This window comes from Equus quagga, chromosome 17 (assembly GCF_021613505.1).
Source record: "Equus quagga isolate Etosha38 chromosome 17, UCLA_HA_Equagga_1.0, whole genome shotgun sequence".
Taxonomy (NCBI): domain Eukaryota; kingdom Metazoa; phylum Chordata; class Mammalia; order Perissodactyla; family Equidae; genus Equus; species Equus quagga.
In genome coordinates, this window is record NC_060283.1 from 5,467,702 (window position 1) to 5,488,853 (window position 21,152).

At 42.2% G+C, this 21,152-nt stretch overlaps 1 protein-coding gene across 1 annotated transcript in view; it reads right to left on the reverse strand.

Annotated features, from left to right (window-relative positions):
• KDM2A (lysine demethylase 2A) overlaps window positions 1-19,976 on the reverse strand; it is an 89,645-nt gene extending 69,669 nt beyond the window's left edge. Inside the window, exons 1-2 of the mRNA XM_046642729.1 lie at window positions 19,667-19,976; window positions 18,331-18,455 (exon numbers count right to left, since the gene is read on the reverse strand). Of these exons, the coding sequence (XP_046498685.1) occupies window positions 18,331-18,372 (42 nt within the window). The 5' untranslated portion in view covers window positions 18,373-18,455; window positions 19,667-19,976. The remainder of the gene's footprint in view (window positions 1-18,330; window positions 18,456-19,666) is intronic.
• Window positions 19,977-21,152: the final 1,176 nt, after the last annotated feature.

Genomic DNA, 21,152 nt, shown 5'->3' on the forward strand with positions numbered 1-21,152 from the left:
TCAATAACAGAAAAATGGGCAAATAAACTATAGGAAATCACATCATAACTTTCACAAGACTTTTTACAAGAGTTTTCAGTGGCATGAAAAATGATTATAATAAATTTAGAAAGCAAGATATAAAATTATATCAAGCATAATCTCAGCTACACAAAAATACTTTTATGCATGGGGGAAAACTGCACACAGATCAGCTAAAACACTAATGATGGTTAATTTTGGAATTATGAGTAACTTTCTTGTATTTTTCACAACCAGGACATACAACTTTTATCATTAGAGAAGGGAAAATCCTTTAAGCTTCTTCCTCAAATATCAAATCTATCAAAGTTGAGGGGAGAAAGTAAAAACTCTAATAGGGGAAGAGTCATCAGTATTATATTCTGGTAAACAAAATTTTACCCATGGGAAAATCCTATTTGAATTTTTCTCAAGTCTTCTGTATTACCTCTGTATTTAATTACTATTTCAATAGGAATCTTTTTAATATCAAATTAATTCCATAGTACAACTAGCCAATAATCTATCTTTAGAATTTAACAGCATATAAAAAAGCATTATACCCAAAGGAAATTCTCCTTTTCAGAAACTGAATACAGCCTATTTCACATCTAAGCCAATGAGCCTAGTTTAAAGTCCTGTGGCAATGAACCTATCAGAAGTTTGTAAAACGAACAGACAAGATTTTGGGGAAATGTGTCATGTGTCAGCTTGCCGTTCTAGTCCCATCAGAGCTTTGGCAGAAGCCAATGAACTAGATTAATATGGGTAGGCATACACAAATCATTCAAACGATTATTAAAACAGAAGATTGACAAATTTTAGCCAACAGTTTTCTGCTTTCACGGTCGTAAAACTCAGTCTCTCATTAAATTAAGATGTATCTTACACATCTTAATGATACATCTTAATGTATAACAATATGTAAAACAATAGTTTTCTGTTTCATGGGTCTTAAAACTAAGTCTCTCATTAAATTAAGACGTATCTAGATGATTAGAAAATGCTCAATCTATGAAAAATGAGAGAGAAGGCTGTTCTTACACAGGAAAGGCTGAGAGGCCTAGAGACCTGGCACGTTCCAGATCTAAAACCACCACCACCATGCACTTGCTGGACAATGGTGCTAGAAATTCCTATTCTACTTTTATCCAGTAGAGTCCCTTGGCTCATGACTGGTAACTGAGAGTCCCTCAAAGTTCCAACTTGACTTAGGATGGCATAAATATCAACAGGGGCTTTCCCGAATGTGCTATTACAATGGCCACATGGACTCCTTAAGGGGAGAAAGTCAAGAAATACAGTTTATTTAGAATTATAAAAACCTTTAACAAGATTTCTCTATAGAATTTTTAAAATAGACAATCTGGAAGAATTTTGCATCACATATGAAGAACTGGTAAAAAATAAGGAAATAAGAGACAGAAGTTAATGGATGTCTCCAGATGTTTGTGTCTCCCACAACATAATGTTTAGGACAGTTCCTAATATTTTTATAAATGATATAGAAGACAACATGGAGTAACATTCCAAACAGGGAGGGGTTAAAAAGCTAAGTGAATGAGTATTAAATTATGAGCCTTTGACCTGGGCAAGCATAGGGTAAAAGGCCTAGAGAAAAATTAAATAATCCATGTAGTAATTAAAACAGTCATGCGCCAGAACATGGTCAATGATGGACTTCATATGTGTCAGTGATCCCAGAAGATCAGTACTATATACCCTAGGTGTGTAGGAGGCCACACTATCTAGGTTTGTGTAACTACATTCTATGATGTTCGCACAATGATGAAATTGCCTAATGGCACATTTCTCTGAAAGTACCCCTGTTGTTAAGAAACACATGACTGCATAACGGTTTCTGAGCTAGTTTTACCTAGTAAAAAGTCATCCAAATTTATGTGGATACCTCATGACATTAGCCCAGAATGTCTGGTAGGCTTCGTCATAAAGTAGACTCAATAAATAATTGGTGAATTAAATACGCTACTATAGACATAAAGATTAATATAAATACATCAAAATTATATTCTTACCTTTGTATAAAATTATGGTATTCTCTCTCAATTAGTGACACCCCCCCATCAACCAAGAACTCAAGCCAAGAACCAAGGATTCATCCCCCTCCCCAAGAACATCTAACACGATCATCAAGTCCCATCAACTCTGTTCCAAAATATCTCAACTCAATCTCTCCCCCATCTCCATTCTTGGTACCAAGGCTTTAGACATCATTTCTTTCTAAACTACTATAGTAAACTCTTATCTCATTTCCCTGCCTCTGCAATTCTTCCTTCACTAGTCTATCCTCCCCAGCATCCTCCAAGGGCGATCTTGCTAAAAGAGAAGTATGATCAAGTCTCCCCCATGTTTACAGTTCCTCTAATGTCTCCCCATTACCTACTGCGCAAGGTACAAACAACTTAACATGACTCAGATTCTCCCCATCTCAGATCCCTTCCCATTCTTATGTTCTAGTAACACTGATCCTTATGCTGTTTTGAGCTTGTAGTGCTGTTTCATACTTCTTAACCTCTGGATGTGCTGGCTCCCCTGCTTGGAATTTTCTTCCTCACTCTCTGGCCTGCTTGGACAACTCTTAATATTCCAATATCCAACTTAGTAGTTATCTCTTCTTTGAAGACTTTCTCCTTAGTCACTCCCTCCTTTCTCTTGCCTCTGTACTTCGTACCTGCTAAATTTCATTTATCACAGCATAACATAATTATTTGCTTATATGGCTCTTATCAGACTATGAGGACAGGGTACAAGATATTCATTTTGTAAACCCAGCACATTCATTAAACACCAACAGTACACCCAACAATGTTTACTGAATAAATAAATGAGCAAAAGACCAAAAAGAACAAAACTTCTGAACATACAACAATTCTTATAATTTTGGTAACCACACTAAGAAATAGTTAAATAGGTAGAAAAGATCTGGGGAAAGGAAATTATAATAATTAAAGGGGGGAAAAAAGCAACTTCCATGTGAGGAAAAACGAAAGAAAATAAATGTTTTCAATTTAGAAAGTCTGAGATGAGTTATAACTAAAGTTTATAACAAGAGGTAAATGGAGCAAATGTAATACTGTTTACTAAATCCTAAAAGCATCACTATATCTTAAAAGGAGTTTTTGTTAGGAACTCTGTTTTTAAAAGGTTCCCTTTATCTAACAGAGAGTAAATTTAAACTCAACATACTAAGCCAAAACAATGGTGGAAATGGGCCACACATACAAAGCACTTACCATAGTGCTAGACACAAAATATGCATCCAAGATATGCCCTTATTAAGGTTTCCAGCAGTAAAGTGTACAACTCCCTCTACAGGAAGTAAATGAATACCAACAATAATCAGCACTTTTCAGTCCATAACAACCACCTGTCGCAGGTAAAACTGAGGCAAACATTTATTGCTAAGAAAGCTCCTTAGTACAGGAGGTAAAAAAAACTATGTATACCAGCTACTGCCAAAAGCAACCTTTTTGATACTTTTTGATACTTCTTGTTCTGCCATGCCACTCATTCAAGTCTGCCTAATGAAGGCCTGTGCTTTATCTTTCCCTTCCCTTAATCACGTACCACGGAGAAGTTTCCACTGATAGAAAAGCGCGTCTGGGTGCGGGCTGCGCACATATCTACATAAACACACCCACACACACTTTGCTTTGTGCAGCAGCATTAAGCCACAGTCTTCCAATACTTCTGAAGCTACTGCCTCTGATTCAAAGATACCTTGCCTACATAGCTATAATCGGTTTAGAAAAATGTCGGCAAATTCAACTGGTAGGAAACACATGTGAAGGAAAGTTTTAAAAATAATTTTAAAGGGGCTGGCCCCGTGGCCGAGTGGTTAAGTTCGCGCGCTCCGCTGCAGGCGGCCCAGTGTTTCGTTGGTTCGAATCCTGGGCACGGACATGGCACTGCTCATCAAGCCACACTGAGGCAGCATCCCGCATGCCACAACTAGAAGGACCCACAACTAAGAATACACAACTATGTACCGGGGGGCTTTGGGGAGAAGAAGGAAAAAAAAAATAAAATCTTAAAAAAAAAAAATTTTAAGCTATGAAGTTTAAATTAAGATAGTTAACTCATTTTTTTTGAACACACAGAAAAACAAACTGCTAAAGTAATTCCAATGGTTCTCAAACTATACCATCTATCAGAATCACCTGGCGGGCTTGTTGAAATAGATTGCCGGGTCCCACTCTGAGTTTCTGATTCAGCAAGTTTGGGATAGGACCCAAGAATCTGCATTTTTAACAAGTTCCCAATGATGTGGTTAGGGTCACACTTTGAAAATAACTGGTTCAAACCACTAGAACTGAGAAGGACAGAGCAGGTGAAAAAAAATAAAGCTTAGATAACTAACATAGGCTTCCTGATTACCAATCTAAGGTTCTTTCTATTGTTGGGGTTCAGTTTTATGCTACATATGTTCTATGTATTTTTAGGAAGTGCACAACACATTTTTGTTCAATTCAGTAGACATTTTTTGAGCACTGGAATAAGACATGGTCCTTGCCTTGAAGTCTACTCGAGCTGGGTGGGGAGACTCATGGTCAACTAATTACAACACAAAGTAACTGGTCCCACAACAGAGATGCATACGAAGTGCCTTGGGAATGTAACTGGGAAGAATTTAAGAGAAGAACATCTGGGGGCCTTGGAGAATAATTAGGAGCTTACCAAGAAGATAGCATGGCGTGAAAGGGACGGGATTTTAGATACGCACATTCGCAGGAAAAAAAAAAACATTGAGCGCCTACTGTGGACCAGGTACTGTACCAAGCATGGGGATAAAAGGGTGAGAAAAGGCATTGTAGTAGCCTTTAATGATGCTTACACTCTAAAAGGGAAGCAATCAAATGACAACCCATGTAAACATAAAGCGGCAATTTTGCTAAGTGCTGTGCCTAAGAGGTACTCCATACCATGAGAACTTACAACAGGAAGGTCTGACCTAGTCAAAGAAATGCTTCCTTGAGAAAAGGGTCTGAGCTAAGGTACTGAAGTACCTTAGTATTCTACATACCATGTTTTTTTGGCACAAAGGAGGATGTTTGTAGACACCATTACTGTTAAGTGGACATTTCTGTCTCCTTTAAAGTTCAAAGGAGGGATCTTGGTAGGCTAGTACTCAACTCTGTAAGACAAAAGGACTGTCAGTTAACTTCTTCACAATGCCCAGCACTGAGTGGGAATACTCATACCCGTTATCCAGGGAACCCATGTCCCATTATGAAGAAACAGAGAAACCAAATTAATTATGAAAGTAGCGTGGTGAGCACAATACAAGGGCAGCAGTAACTGGATGGTGTCAAGGAACGTGAGCAGTCTGTCCCTCCTCTCTTTAATGACCAGAACAAGTGGGGCAATCAGATATGGCAAATCCTTGTTCCTTAGCTCCCCTTCTCTCTGATTCTGTTCTGACCACCATGCTCCTAGTAACTGTCAGCACTTAACCACAGAATGGAGTAAATTAATTTCATTACATTCTACTTTGTTTTCAAGACAAAGTTAACTAACCAGTTATGTTAGAATCTCAATATTGTAAACGACACTGTGCCAGGGAAGTCATGCCTTGTCCTCAAGGAGAATATAATCTAGATACAATTACACTTTCTACCTTGTATCCAGTTAGATATCATGAGAGGGAGGGAGAAAATATTACGAAAATTTGGGAAAGAGGTTTCCTTCAATACGTGGGATTAGGAAAATACTGCAAATGGGCTTTAGAGGATGAGAACTAGGGTGGGGACAGGAGACAGGCTATCACAAGCAGGGGGAAAAAACAAGCAGGTAGCTTGGTTTGGCTGGAACATACATAGGTTAAGAGTAGATAATAAGACTATAAGAGCGAATTGAGGCCTGAATACCAGGGTAAGCTTGTGCCTACAACAGCAAAACCTTTCAAGTTAACCAAGCACTTATAAACTATTTCCAAAAGGTGAGTTTTAGTTTCACTATTCCCCCCAAGAAAACGTTCATCAAGGTTAAGTAACTCGCCCAAGTTTACAGTTTATAAGCTGAAATTCAAAGCTAGGTCTCATGAACCAAGGTCCAGTGTGCATCCACACTACCAGTGACTACAGAGTGGGAACGTCATAGAGGATGAGAACAACATGATGAGAACCTTGAAAGCACAACATAAGAAATAAGAGAAAAGATACTCAGAAAAAAAAAATCTAAGGAGGAAGCTCCTACAATAGTCCAGACTGAGTCAGAACTAGGAGTGGCAGTGGGAACTACAAGGAGATGAGTATCAGAAATCCAGCAGGCCTTAGCAAATGATTAAATATGGAGGATCACAGAGGAAGGAGTAACAGTTAATGCCATAAACAAAAAAATGCTGTGGTCTCTTCCATCTTAAAACAAAACCAAACATAACAAACAAACAAAAACCCAAGAGAACATTCTCTGGACCCTGCACTTTAACTTGCTTCCCTTCTCTCTTCACAGCCAAACCTCTCTGAACTTTCTCTTCATTCACTGCCACTGTTTAATCTCACATTTATTTTGAAGAATGTCTTCTGCCCCCAAATGCCACTGAAACTCCTGTATAAAGTCACCAATAACCTCTTTGTTGCCAAATCCATTGGAAATCTTTCCAGCTCTGAGCAGCACCCACCTCAGCGGACCCCTCTGTCCTCTGTGAAACACCACCAGTATAAAGTGGTCCTTGAGAACACAAACTGGAGCCAGGCAAACCTAGGTTTGAAAAGCTCCTTCTCCAGTTACTACCTGGTGGTCTTGGGAAAATTATATAGTCCCTCCTTGTGACATTCTTCTGATGTATAAAATAAAGATAACAAAAGCATCTACTTCATAGAGTTATGAGCATTAAATGAGTAAAAACACACTAATGCTTAGAGCAGTGCCCGATAAACAGTAAGTACCACAATCCCTTGGCTTCCGAGACACGACTACAGTCATGTGCTGCTTAATGACAGGCAAATGTTCTGAGAAACGCATTATTAGGTGATTTCATTGTTGTGCGAACATGATCGAGTGCACTTACACAAACCTAGACAGTACAACCTACTACACCTAGGCGATATGGTACTAATCTTACGGGATCACTGTCGTTGACCAAAATGTTGTTATGCAGCACATGATTGTACTCTTGATTCTCCTCATACCTCTCCGGCTCCTTGTTGTCACTCCCTTTGTAAGTCACTTCATGTCTACCCAACTTCAGCTACCATACGTATGCCGATGAGACCCAGCTGTATGCCAGTAAGCCCCTCCTGAGGCCCAGAGTCATAGCCAGTTACCCACTCAACAGTTCTACCAGGATGTCTCACAGGCACCTCATATTCAATCTATCCAAACTTACACAAAACTGAACTTATGCTCTTCCCCTCAACCTCCAAACCTGCTCTTCCTCAGTGTGCTCTATCTCAATAAAAGAACTGCATCAGGGCCGACCCCATGGCTCAGGGGTTAAGTTCACACACTCCACTTTGGCAGCCCAGAGTTTTCACCAGTTCGGATGCTGGGTGTGGACCTAGCACAGCTCATCAAGCCATGCTGAGGCAGCGTCCCACATACCAGAGCCAGAAGGATCTACAACTATGTACTGGGGGTCTTTGGGGAGAAGAAGAAAAAAAAATTGGCAACAGATGTTAGCTCAGGTGCCAATCTTTAAAAAAAACAAACAAACTGCAGCACAAGCCACTCACGTGACAAAAACTTGGAAATCATGCTCGTATGTACCCCCTTAACTTCACCCTCCACACAGCCAATGAACCAAAATCCTTGAGTCTATATTCTAAATATTTCTCAAAACCTTTCTAATTCTATTGTCAGCACTCTCAACCACACTACCATCATATCTTACCTGAACCACTGCAGCAGCCTCCTAATTGGCCTTACCAAAACCATTCTTGCTCTCTTCCCGATCCTCTCTATAACATAGTTGTTGACCTCAGTCCAAGCATACTACTTCTCTGCTGAACTGGCGCCCTCCCACTGCCTTCAGAATAAAGTCCTACTGGACCTGACCCCTACTATCTTATCAAGATTTTAACTCCCTTCTTCATTCCCTTCTCTCTAGTTACAATGGCATTTTTGGCTTTGTTTGGTTGGTAAGTTCCTCAAACATGTCAGACTTCTTCCAACCTCAGGGCTTTTGCATTAACTAATCACTTCTCCTTTATGCCTGCTTACCTCTTACTCACCCTTCAGGTCTCAGCTTTAGAGGTTTTCTCAGGAAAAGTGTTCCCTGATACCTCCTCCCACTCCCAAAGTTTAGATTACATCATCCTATTATACACTCTCATTGCATCCTGTATTTACTTTGTAGTCCTTTGCTTAACTATAATTAATATTACTAGTATAAGTATTTGTTTAATGTCTGACTTCTCTACCAGACTATAAGCTTCATGGCAGAGGATCATGCTTGCTCATCACTGTAACCCCCCAAGAGCCTTGCATGGTGTCTGACACATGGTTAAGTGCTTGTAATATTTTCTCATTCCTACCACAGGGCTTTGCATTAGCTGGTCCCTCTACTTAGAGCTCTGTTGACCCAGATCTGGTCCCCTAAGCCCTTGAACTTCACAACACTGGCTCCTCTTCACGCAGGTCTCAGTTACAAAATGCCATCTTCTCAGGGAGCCTTACCCAAGCTCAAGGAGTGATCCCCCCTCTATAGGTATTTCATCACTCTCTTAATTTCTTCAAAGCATTCAGCACTATCAGAAACCACAGTATTGGGAAGTTCTAAAAAAACAAGGCCCAAATACAGTGCCCATCACAGTGTAAGCACTCAACAAACATTTAAGTGAATGAATCTCCTGAATGAGAAAGGAGGACTTGGGGAACACCCTAAATCCATCAGCAAAACATTTACAAACTGTGCTCCAACAAAGTCAAAGAAGCAACAGTACTGCTTAGTAGGCCTGGGAGTCAGACTGTCTACTCTGAATCCTGGCTCTTTCCCTTCTTAGCTGGAGAACCTCAGACAAGTTGCTTAACTCCTCCATGCCACAGTTTCCAAATTAGAAAATGGGAATCACAGAACCTACCTCAAAGGGTTGTTGAGAATTGGTTAACATATGTAAAGTGCCAGTACCAAGCACCTAGTACACTCAATTAATGTGTACTAGTAGCCATCAGATTGGGCTCGCCCCACTTTTTGTTCCAAATATACAGGATGACTTTTCCTTTACCTTATTCATCCAAAAAGAGTCACCATTTTTTGTACACTGCATCACTCCAAGGGCATCTTTCACATAGATTAAGATATGTGAGGGGCCGGCCCCATGGCCGAGTGGTTAGGTTCACGCGCTCCACTTCGGCAGGCCAGGGTTTCACTGGTTGGGATCCTGGGCGCAGACATGGCATCACTCATCAAGCCACGCTGAGGCAGCGTCCCACATGCCACAACTAGAAGGACCCACAACTAAAAATACACAACTATGTACTGTGGGGCTTTGGGGAGAAAAAGGAAAAATAAAATCTTTAAGATACGTGAATGGCATCTTCTGGAATTGTGCAACATGGTAGCACCATCGCCAAGTTCTGGCAACCTCTAGAACTGTGATTGTCAAATGATTAAGATGATCAAAAGACACAAGAAACAGAGAAGTACTTTGGAAACTACTATAAAATGATCATTATCTCTACGAACCTACAGCCTCTTGAGGTCTCTGTCAGAAACAAGAATAGGTTGACCAGACTAGTGCCCTGACACAAACGAGTTCCTAACTTCTGCGATCCAGGGATACAAAGAGATGGAGTAAGACTGGGGCTACCTTGAATTCACACTGAAGGCCACTATCAGCTCATGAGGCTGTTTCTCAGGAACGGTCATAGACTATTCAGCTACAGGGCAATTCCTAATATTTCAATATCTGCTCACATCAACACACAGCTTTTATCTCATCTTTCTGTCCTTCAAAGAGAATATCAGAAGGAAATTTTTTGTTGTAACTTAACCATTGATCTCAAGACAGTGAATACTTAATTTGGTTACCCAAATAAGTTGATCTTAGGATAAGTTAAAAGGATTAATAAAGAAATCTGCAACTGGGTTGAGGATATGCCATAAGCATGAAGTTACTTTGGTGAAAATTCAACAGAAAAATCCCACTTCATGCTTACTTTGGGCAAAGCCCTGGGAAATACAATCTGAGAGTGCTTTTGAGATGTTTTGTATTAGACATAAAACTCTAAGATGAACAGCAGATAATCAGGATGGAAACATAGATAGAACTTACTTACTGAATATTCCCCTTTTAATCAGAGTTTTCATTCTCACACTACTGACATTTTGGACCAGATAATTCTTTGCTGTGGAAGGCTGACCTGTGCATTTAGGATGTTTTAGCAGCATCCCTAGCCTCTACTCACTAAACCGCCAGTAGTACTCCCCTGAGTCTGACAATCAAAAACGTCTCCAGATACTGCCAAATGTCCCAAGGGGAAAAATTACCTCCAGTTGAGAACCCCTGCTTTAAATAAATTTGTTTCAACTGTCTACAACATCCACTCGTGTTCTCTCCTCCCCCTTTCAAGAATTCCTCCCTCTGATCAAATAAGCAGTCTAGTTTCTGGTAACCCAGACTTAATCTCAGAGTCTACCTTAATTCTTCATTTGCTTTTACCTCCAAAATCCTCAGAAATCACTTAGCACAACCCCCCAGTGACAGGTCAGTTCTCTTGTTGAAAACCCTAGTTGGTGACAGAGCTGATACGAGGACTGAGGGCTCATGATCCCCAATGAAGCACTCTTCCCCACCACAACATGCTCTTATCCGTCAGTAAGTTTTGTCAGTCCTCCACTGCCAATGTGTCTTGCTTCTGTCCCTTCCTTTCCATTTCTACTACCTATACCCCAGAGCAGTGCTTCTCAAACTTCCGCATGCATCAGAATCACCTGGCTTGTTAAAACACAGACCGATGGGCCCCAAGTCCAGAGTTTCTGATTCAGTAAGTATGGGGCAGGGTCCCCAAACTTCCATTTCTAACACGTTCCCAGATGCCCAGATAACGTTTATGCTGCTGGCGAGGGGATCAGATCACACTTCAAGAACCACTGCCCTAGAGTTTAGGTACCTATCACCTGAAGAGGTAACCTATTTCAATATTCTTCTAGACACTTCCCTGATCTGAAAGTGCAAAAATATTACTCCTAAAACATCACTTTGATCAAATTACTGTTCAACTAAAAACAAGCCACAATTGCTAATGGCTGTCTATTATTCACACCTGGCTTTCATAATTGTTTAAAATGTGTTTCCAACACTATCAATAGTGCCTCTCAAAACAAACCTACTTTAGTCCTACTAATCTAAATGGCTGCCCTCAGAATAGGCCCTATAAGCTTCCCACTCCATAGTAAAGCTGATGCTGAATTTACCTCCAGCAAGCCCACACTCTTCCCTCTTCCTCTCTACATAACTGAAGGAGGCCTTCACCACTGTTATTTGCCAAAACCACTCATTTGGTCACTATCTGCTGCCTTTTATCTTTATGGTTTAAGTTTTTACCAAGTATCACAGATAGAGAAAAACCCCAAGAACCTAAAATTTAAAACAGAAAACAAGGGCCACCTGCGCAGCAGTTAAGTTCACACATTCTGCTTCTCGGCAGCCTGGGGTTCACCGTTTCAGATCCTGGGTGCGGACATGGCACCACTTGGCAAAAGCCATGCTGTGGCAGGTGTCCCACGTATAAAGTAGAGGAAGATGGGCACGGATGTTAGCTCAGGGCCAATCTTCCTTAGCAAAAAGAGGAGGATTAGCAATAGTTTGCTCAGGGCCAATCTTCCTCAAAAAAAAAAAAAAAGAGAAAACAATGATATGAGTGACATGCATAAATAACAGGCTCGACACATACACAAACTGCACAAACAGTGCTGTTTTAATAGATTAAGTGTAGTAAGTCGAAAGTTCATAAAAGAAAGAATGTGCCAATTTTTTTTTTAAAACATGATCAAACACTGGCTATCAAATATTTGTAGTGATCTCATTTAGGATTTTAAGCAGACATGTGTTAGGGAAGAAACTTTAAAAGTAGCCTCAAGGGGCCAGCCCAGCAGCGTAGCGGTTAAGTTCACATGTTCTGCTTCAGCAGCCCATGGTTTGCCGGTTCAGATCCTGGGTGCGGACATGGCACTACTTGGCAAGCCATGCTGTGGCAGGCGTCCCACATATAAAGTAGAGGAAGATGAGCACGGATGTTAGCTCAGGGCCAGTCTTCCTCAGCCAAAAGAGGAGGAGTGGCGGCAGATGTTAGCTCAGGACTAATCTTCCTCAAAAAAAAAGAAAAAAGGTAGCCTCAAAAAAAGAGAAAGTACTCAGTCTACAACTTCCTACAACAAGAGTGGGTATCATTTGTTTTCTGTATGAAATACATCACAAGAGAGATGATATGGTGTGAGAGAAGAAACATGGGCTTCAAGGTCTGGTTCTACCCCTCACCAACTTTGTGATCTCGGGCAAGTCGAGGGCATTCCCTAAGCCTCCATGTCCATAATAAAAAAAATTAAGGTTTAAAACCATACCATCTACATTACAGTGTTGTCTTGAGCATTAAATAAGGTAACGTATATGAAAGAACCTAGTCTAGTACTTCGCACAGAATAAATGTTTATTGAATTCTAACCTTTGTTAATATGAAGGCACAATGCAAAAACACAGTATTATTCCAAAAATGAGATAAATAAATTAATGAAATCTGATTAAGGATATCCATTTCCCAAGAAGAAAAATTAAAAAAAGGCATAAAATAAAGAACGTTACGTCCCTCTGCATAGTCTGCAGTAAATATATCAATTCCCCGACTTAACTGCCGAAACCAAGATTTGAGAACAACACAAACACCATCACTCACAGCTTCACAACTTTAAGGTTGTCTAAAAGTCAGCAAAAACCTTGCCATGGAGGGTTTAGGACAGGATTAGAGAGGCTGGAGAACTTAGAATTCAGAGTGACCTTTTAAACTTAACTAGATATTTTCTCATTTATTCTAACGGCCCAAATACTATTAACGTGTTCATCTGGGACGTACGCTAAGTATAAGTTTTTATCTGCTATAGCTGTTTTGGTTCTTACACGCACTCGAAGACCCAGCACCCAGATATTTTGCTCAGCCCTGTCCACCAAACTCTCCATCATTCTAGTGGTCTATTCCTAGCACTCAAGAAAACTGGTAGCAAAGAAAAGTATTTATCAGGGCTTTCAATAATATCAACAAATACTTACTGAGCAATTTCTATGTTGTACACTGAGTACTTTCTCTTTTTTTGAGGCTACTTATTGAGCACTTTCTACGTGTGAGGCACTATTGGAAGCGTCCAGTACATACCATAAACAAAAACTGAGTTCCAACTCTCAAGGAGCTTACACTCTAATGGAAAGATACACACAAACTTACGTATGGTAGTGATCAGTGTTCAGCAAAATAAAACAACAGAAAGTGATATGGCTTAAATATAGTCCTCATTCTGGGTCCCCCAAATACAGCTTACTGTGGAAGACTGATGCATAAGAATAAAGAATTAGCTTCCTCATTATCCGCATTGTGAAACACCCAAAAATGGGCAACAAGTTTTTCCTACATGATCAGGAAGGAGGCTGCAACACCCAGAACAACGTACTCCTCCATCTACACAGCCTGAAGGTGAAGTCTGATGAAATAATTATAAAGGAGCAAATTCAACAATTTAGACTACCTATAATTTTTTTCTAGTTAACAATATGACACTTCCATGATAGTGGGGAAAAAATGGATTAAAATTAGGATTTTATTTTGCCCAGTCCGTTCTTGGTCAGAAAGAGCAGGGTCATTCAAAGTGAGACTGTTTGTACAAGAATAATCTGGTAATTGCTGCTCAATCTGGGGAGGGCAACCCAAAGCAAGGTGAGAATATCATCAGGGCTTCAGTGCCCCCAGTTTCTTGCAACGGATAAATGATTTAGCTATTTCAGACAGAACCATATGTAACAAGATTGAACATCTAATAGTATAATAACATCCTTTAGAAAATCTCTTAATCTCATCATCAAGACTGACAAGAAAACTGAGTTCTCAAGTAAATCAACATCTCCTCCTTCAGATAACACTACCAGGCCTTGGTGAATTCAAGAGAAAAAAAATATTCAGGTTACATAATTTCTTTTACCCTCAAGGAGCCTGTCTTTACTGTCTTTTACATTGATTTAGGTACTCATTTGTTTCTACAATTGCCTTTGGCAGGGGCTAGTGAATTTTTTCCATACTAAATGTAACTATACGCATAATATACTATACAGCTTGAGGGCAGATATTATAATCCAATATATTAAAATATATGACAAAGGTCATCTTTCCCAATTAAAATAAAGTCCCAAGTTAAAACTGAAGGTCATCATAATACACAGCATAAAAATCTTTATTTAGGGGCCGGCCCGGTGGCATAGTGGTTAAGTTCGTGCACTCTGTTTCAGCAGCCCAGGCTTCGCCAGTTCGGATCCCAGGCATGGACCTACGCACAGCTCATCAAGCAATGCTGTGGCAGGCATCCAACATATAAAATAGAGGAAGATGGGCACAGGTGTTAGCTCAGGGCCAATCTTCCTCAGCAAAAACAGGAGGATTCGTAGTGGATGTTAGCTCAGCACTAATTCTTCCTCAAAAAAAAAATCTTCAGTTAAGCATTTACTTCAGATGCACATTATTTTGCCCTTATTTTCCATGCAATAATAAGGATTACTCAGGATTAGCGTGATTTCAAAAACCTAAAAGATCATCAACTATAACTGCTAAGGATTTAACATTTTAGATGAAGAAACTAACTGTAAGATATTATGCTGAACATTCTCTATAAATAAATACTTAAATACACACAGACAGTCACAAATATCCAAAACTACTCCAAAACTTTGGCTCCTGAAAACAAATGAAGAAAATGAAAGAAAAAAAGTTCCATCTTTAGTTCCTGTCAATGTTTCTCAATAAGGTCCTACATATAAATTTACCAGAAATACAGAAATAAATCCTCTTCACCTCAGGACAACCAAAGATCCACCTATCATCAAAACTGAAGCTACTACCCCTCGCTCTTGAAGACCTCCTCAGGTATATCAACTTGCCTTGGAGATCATCTGGCTTTGTTCTAGGAATCTATATACAAAACTACTACTCTTTTCATAAAAAAAAAAGACCATAAAACGTATGTCTTGCTTAAGAAAAGTCAAACGTTGTTTACTCTCCCTTGTCCTTTGCCTACACTGCAAAATAAGTATTCTGGTTCCAGAAGTAGAGATTATGCCCCACATCGACACATACACACCATCTTCAAAGGTACAATTCTCTTCCACATGTAACAGGTATCTCTTCCACATCTAATAGGTAAGTAACAGTTTAGCAAAAGACAGGCCAGTATTTTTTAAACTAGCTATTTTTAATTTTTTAAAAAATGACTTGTCAGGGCCAGCCTGGTAGCACAGGGGTTAAGTCTGCACGTTGCGCTTTGGTGGCCTGGGGTTCGCAGGTTTGGATCCAGACACAAACCTAGCACTGCTCGTCAAGCCATGCTGTGGCGGCATCCCACAGAAAATAAAGGAAGACTGGCACAGATGTCAGCTCAGCAACAATCTTCCTCAGGCAAAATGGGGAGGATTAGCAACAGATGTTAGTTGAGGGCCAATCTTCCTCACACACAAAAAAAGACTTGTCACAAAGATGATATAAACACATTAAAATTCACTTTACCAAATTCAGCCTGTGCAGCTGAAATGGCTATTTTAGTAAAAAGCATTAAAAGGATCTATTCAATCATGAATAGTTATCCTTATTAGTAAGAATGCAACTTTTTTTTTAAAGATAGGTAAAGAGTTCTGAATACAAAAAAGTCATATCGTGTTCCAAAATGAGTTTGGACTCAGACTTTTAATACTGCTACTATGTTTTCTCTCCCAAGAGGCTATTTTGAAAGTATGTCACAGAGGGACGACCATTTAGGTTGTCCCCTAAAACAACATGGAAGTAACAGTCAATAACATGATAATCAATGTACGAGGCGATTCAATTCAATTTGACAAACAAACATTGTATGAGACCACACAAACTTTAACCACTAGGCCAAATTAGTCAACCTGTTGTTTTGTCTCTCTTTCAAACTTTATGTTCCAGGGCCAATAACTGCGGAACAAAATAAGTTCTATACTTTGCCCTACTTTAAAAATAGACACAGTGTTAAAAAATACACAGCTCACTACTATAAAAATCAGCCTTTATGCCTTTAGGTTAGTCTTAAAATTCCTCAAATAAGATCTAACTTAGTAGAGAACTCTGTAACATGAGCACTCACCACAGACACAGAGACATTAAGAGTTTGGTAGGCACACTGACACTCAAATAAGCCAACCCGCTCTCAGGACAAGTTATGTTATGGAAGGGATTTACACTTCAGGTATAATTTGTCACATAATCTCAGAAAGGAAAACAGGTATCAGTGACCCTAAATTTCAAGATGATTACTCAAAATTCTAAGTAAGAAAGACCCCCCCAAAATATTTGATGTACCCTCTTACACAACACTGCTCAGGTAGCAAAAATATGCTAGATAAGAAAAGGGTTAAGGTGTGCAACAGGTAGCAATCACTTTGCAATTAAAAAAATATGTATCTTATCAAGACAAAAGTCACAGACTCCTCAGATCCCCTTACCACTACACCTCCCTACCTTATTAAAAAATGTGAAAACTTTTGCTTGCTGAAAGGCTCTTCCTTTGAAAGACTGGATCCCAAGATCCGTTATACGTAACAACTCAACAATTCTATAAGCTTGACATAAAAATGAATTCCATACCGCAATAACTACCTGGGCAGAGAGTTTTGCAATGTCCTCTTTACTTTTCCCAAAGAAAAGTTTAATTCAAGAAATGTCAAAACAAAAATGAATCCTAGGGGCTGGCCCAACGGCCGAGTGGTTAAGTTCCCGTGCTACTCTTCGGCTGCCCAGGTTTTCGCCGGTTCGGATCCTGGGCGCGGACATGGCACCACTCGTCAGGCCATGTTGAGGCGGCGTCCCACATGCCACAACTAGAATGACCTACAACTAAAATACACAACTGTGTATTGGGGGGATTTGGGGAGAAAAAACAGAAGAAAAAAAAAAAGATTGGCAACAGTTGTTAGCTCAGGCGCCAATCTGTTAAAAAAAAAAAAATCCTAAATATACAAAATTCCACTACTGATACACTTTATTCCTAAAGTCAGAGATAAAGAATTCCAGTTGTAACACATGGACTGGGAGACTAGAGGCAACTCTCTGAAATAAGGCTTGCCAGAACATATACATGCCTGCTGAATAGAATTGCCAATACACTCCATACCTTCTTACCAGTCACATTAAAAAGAAAAAAAGTAGCTTTTCCTCAAAAGAGCGGAGATCATCAGAAAATGGATTAGAGAACCACTCTTTTTTCCTCCAAACTCAGTGTAAAATGCAGAGCCAAATAAAACCACTGTAAATTCCTTTAGTATTCTAGGTGTTCCAGATCACCAAATTTCACATAATACATACAATTCTGTGGCTTTCCTTATACTCCACTCTACAAACACAAATTCAAATTTCTGAAATGAATATATGGTGAGAATATTAATAAAGCTCTCTTTCACTAGGAAAAACAGAAATCAAATTCTTAAACTCCAACAGGGAAACCTTGAGAGGAAAGCAGGGCCTAAAAGAGCAAGCATTCATACGCACACACAAGCTAACTCCTTCCAAATCATCACTAAGCAAAAATTTCTTTCAACAAGATGTATCTCATACATCCCTCCAAAAATACAAAACACGGCACTTTATCAGCATCCAGCATTCTACCTTCTCTCGATTCTCAATTAATCCCCTCCAACCCTCCAGTGTTAACTCTTAAAAAAAAAAAAAAAAAAAAATCCACAGTTCTACTCCCCAGCTCAAAGCCACAAATCTTGGCACACCATAACCTAAAAATATAGAACTAACCTTTCTCAAATAGTTTTGCTCCTAAAATTTACTTTCTAATCTAAATTAAATTTATTACAATGTCAGTATCGGAAAATTAGGAATCCTTGTCATGTTGTAATCCACAAAATCCTTTGATTTACAACGGCTTCTACAAAAGTTAAAGGCTACATGTAATTCCATTTCCAAATAGGATGAATATTAAGGCTCTAACTAGTTGGCCTAAAAACCAAATGAGATATTAATATACCTTCTCTCTTCCCCTGGTGCACAGAAAAGCTACCTGAAAAGTTTTAATCACAGTATGTTCACAAATGGAAACAAAATAGTTATTCTGCTTCAAAATTGAAAAAAAAAAAAAAAAGGCAAGAAAATACTAACCAATCTCTGGCTGTAACGAATCCTTTCTTCTTCGGGTTCCATCTCTCACTCTTCTGTTGAAATTACTGTAAAGAAACCACTCCAGGGCTGCCTTCCTCTTCCTCCTTAGGAACCAGATTGCAACACTAAAGAATAATGATATGAGTAGAGATGAGAACTCATCCTCAAACTCAAGCTTTCTTTTCACAGAAAGGAGCATTTAACAAATGTGTAAATTAAAGGCTCTCTGAGGAATCTGGTTCTTCTTCACCATTGTGGGACCTCTCCTGCTCTTGGGCAAGTGGTTCCATGTCAAGATCAATGTTAATTACATTACAACTGTCCGAGGCCTAGGCAAAAGGAGGTGTTGGTTTCAGTTCCCTGTGGACGGGCCATACCACTTGTTTCTCCCCTCAGGATTACAATAAGTAAGACTCCCCTTCATGGCAGCATTAGCGGGAAAAAAAAAAAAAAAAAGGAGGGGGGCAGGACTTTTCTCTGTAGAGAGCTGACCAGGTGAAGCAGGCACTGAACTAATCCAGATCCTAACCAAATTAGTTCTCCCTCACTGGTAATCAGACACTAAAGGGAAAAAGGACAGATTATATAAAAAGAGCACAAGAAATTAAAATTAAAAAAAAATGACTCTCAAACAATTTCCCATACCCCTCTAGTAAAGCCGTACACAATCGTCGCCTGCCTTCCTAGTCTCCCCGGATCTTTTCATTCCCAAACCAACCCTCCACCCCAACACAAGATATGGACAACTCTGAAACAAATTCAAGAAAGTTGCAAATCAGGGACAAAAATCCCACCAGATCCTTCTGGATAAAGTAATAAAACGAACGATCCTACCTACAGATAAAAGGAAAATACATCTTTTCCAAAAATTAAATCAAAACTGGTTTGCGCGACGGCCGATCCATAATACCAAGAAACGTTTTTCTTTTTTCTAAATATTCTCATGGATAATGGCTTCCATAGGAAATGCAGATTTCTTTTCCTTTTTGTAACTACATGACGGCCACGTTAACAGCATCCTTTCAAAACTGCTACCAGACCAGAGGACCCGATGACACAGTTTGCGAGAGCAGTTCGTGGCAGAGCCCTCCCGGAGGAAGCCCTGGCCCCAAGGCGAGAGGGAAACCGCGTTTGCACCCCCTGGCCGAGGACCGCCGGGCTTGCGAGCAGCCAGGGCCGGAGAGGAAAAACGGCAAGTCGCGCCGGGCTCCCCCAGGGAAAAGCGTTTCAATGGTTCACCCATCGGAAAAAGAAATAGAAACTTTACATTAAGTCTTTAGATACCCACAGCGAACCAAACTTCCAAGGGGGGGGGGAGTAGGAGGGGGAATCTCACCGGGGATTTTGCTCGTGAGTTCTTGTCCAAGTGAGAAGTAAAAGATTCCAAAAACTGGGAGGAAAAATTAAATCCCAAACGTCGACTTCGGCTTTTTCCGTAGATCAGCCCAGTATCCAGAAAGGGTCGGAGCGACCCGGAAAAGAGAGGAAACAGTTGCTGAATCAAACCTCCTCTTCTGGCTTTGGAACCCGGAGTCGGAGGCGTCAGGAGAGGGGAGCGCGACCCCTCGGCGCCGAGCCCGGGCGCCCCCGCCTCCCCCGGGCCGGCGGTCAGCAGCCGAGCCCGAGCCCCGGGCCAGCCCCGGCCGCGGGGAGCGCCCTCCTCGCCGTGCCCTCGGCCAGCAGCCGCCCGGCCGCCTCCGGAGCCCGGGAGCGGCGGCCGATCAGCTGAGACCGGCCGGCCCGAGGCTCCCCGCGCCGCCCCGGCCCCCCGGAACGCGGGCCCCGGCCCCGGGGGGCGGAGAGGGCGGGAGCGGCGCGGCGCGCCGGGCTGGGGGCCCGGGCTCCCCTCGCGTCTCCCTCTCAGCCCGGGCTCCGCGCTGCGGGACGAGCCCCCGGCTACTCCCCAGTCGCAGAGGAGGGATTCCGGGGGATGGGCCCCCTGGCGTTGCCCCTCCTCCCGGAGCGCCCCCTGCCCAGGATAGACAGAGCGGCGACAGGCCCGGCCGCTGGGAAGGTGCTCTGCGAGCCGCAGCCGCCGCCGCCGCCGCCGCCGCTGCCGGGGAGGGGTGTTGTTTCCCTCACACAGGAGGAGCCGCTGAAGCAGCCGCCGCCATTTTGAACCCGTCAGACTCTCACATACACACAGCTCCTCCGCGGCGCACTGCGCAGGCGCCGCCTCCCCACCCCTCCTCCGGCTCGCCTCTCCACCCCCCACCCCCCTTCAAGCCTCCCTTCGCTCCTTACCGCTCTCCCGGGCGCACGTGAACGCGCACGCGTCACTCCCCTCTAACGCGGACACTCCGCCGGCGCGCGCACGCGCGGATGCGCCGGCCTCGAATCGCCCGCGCCCGGCGACGCCGACGCGGCTCCCCGCCCCCCCCCCCCCCGCGCCTCCCCGCCCCCCCGGCGTGTCCGCCTTCCACGCAGGCCACAGATCGTCCTCCGCGCGCGCCCTCCCCCCCACACGCCCTCGCTCGAACACACACACTTCGCCTCTGTGACCCCGCCCCTCACCGGCCAGCTGCGCCGGCGGCCCTCCCCCACCTCTCCGGGGAGGGTGGTGACCCCCGACCCCCCACAAAGCACAACCACCCCCCCCCCACGCAGGGGGGAGAAGCGCCCCGTTCCCCTTCATCCGCCCTCTGCCCCAGTCGGCCCGTGACAGTCACACAACCTGAGGGCCGGGCGGCCTGGGCCAGGGCAGCCGTTGCCCGCCTCAAAGCGGGGTCTCCCGGGGTCAGGCCGCTGGGCCCGGCCGGCCCGACCGGGGCGCCCCGCTCGGGCCTGCCCAGGGCGAGGGGGCGCGGGGAAGGGGCGCCTTT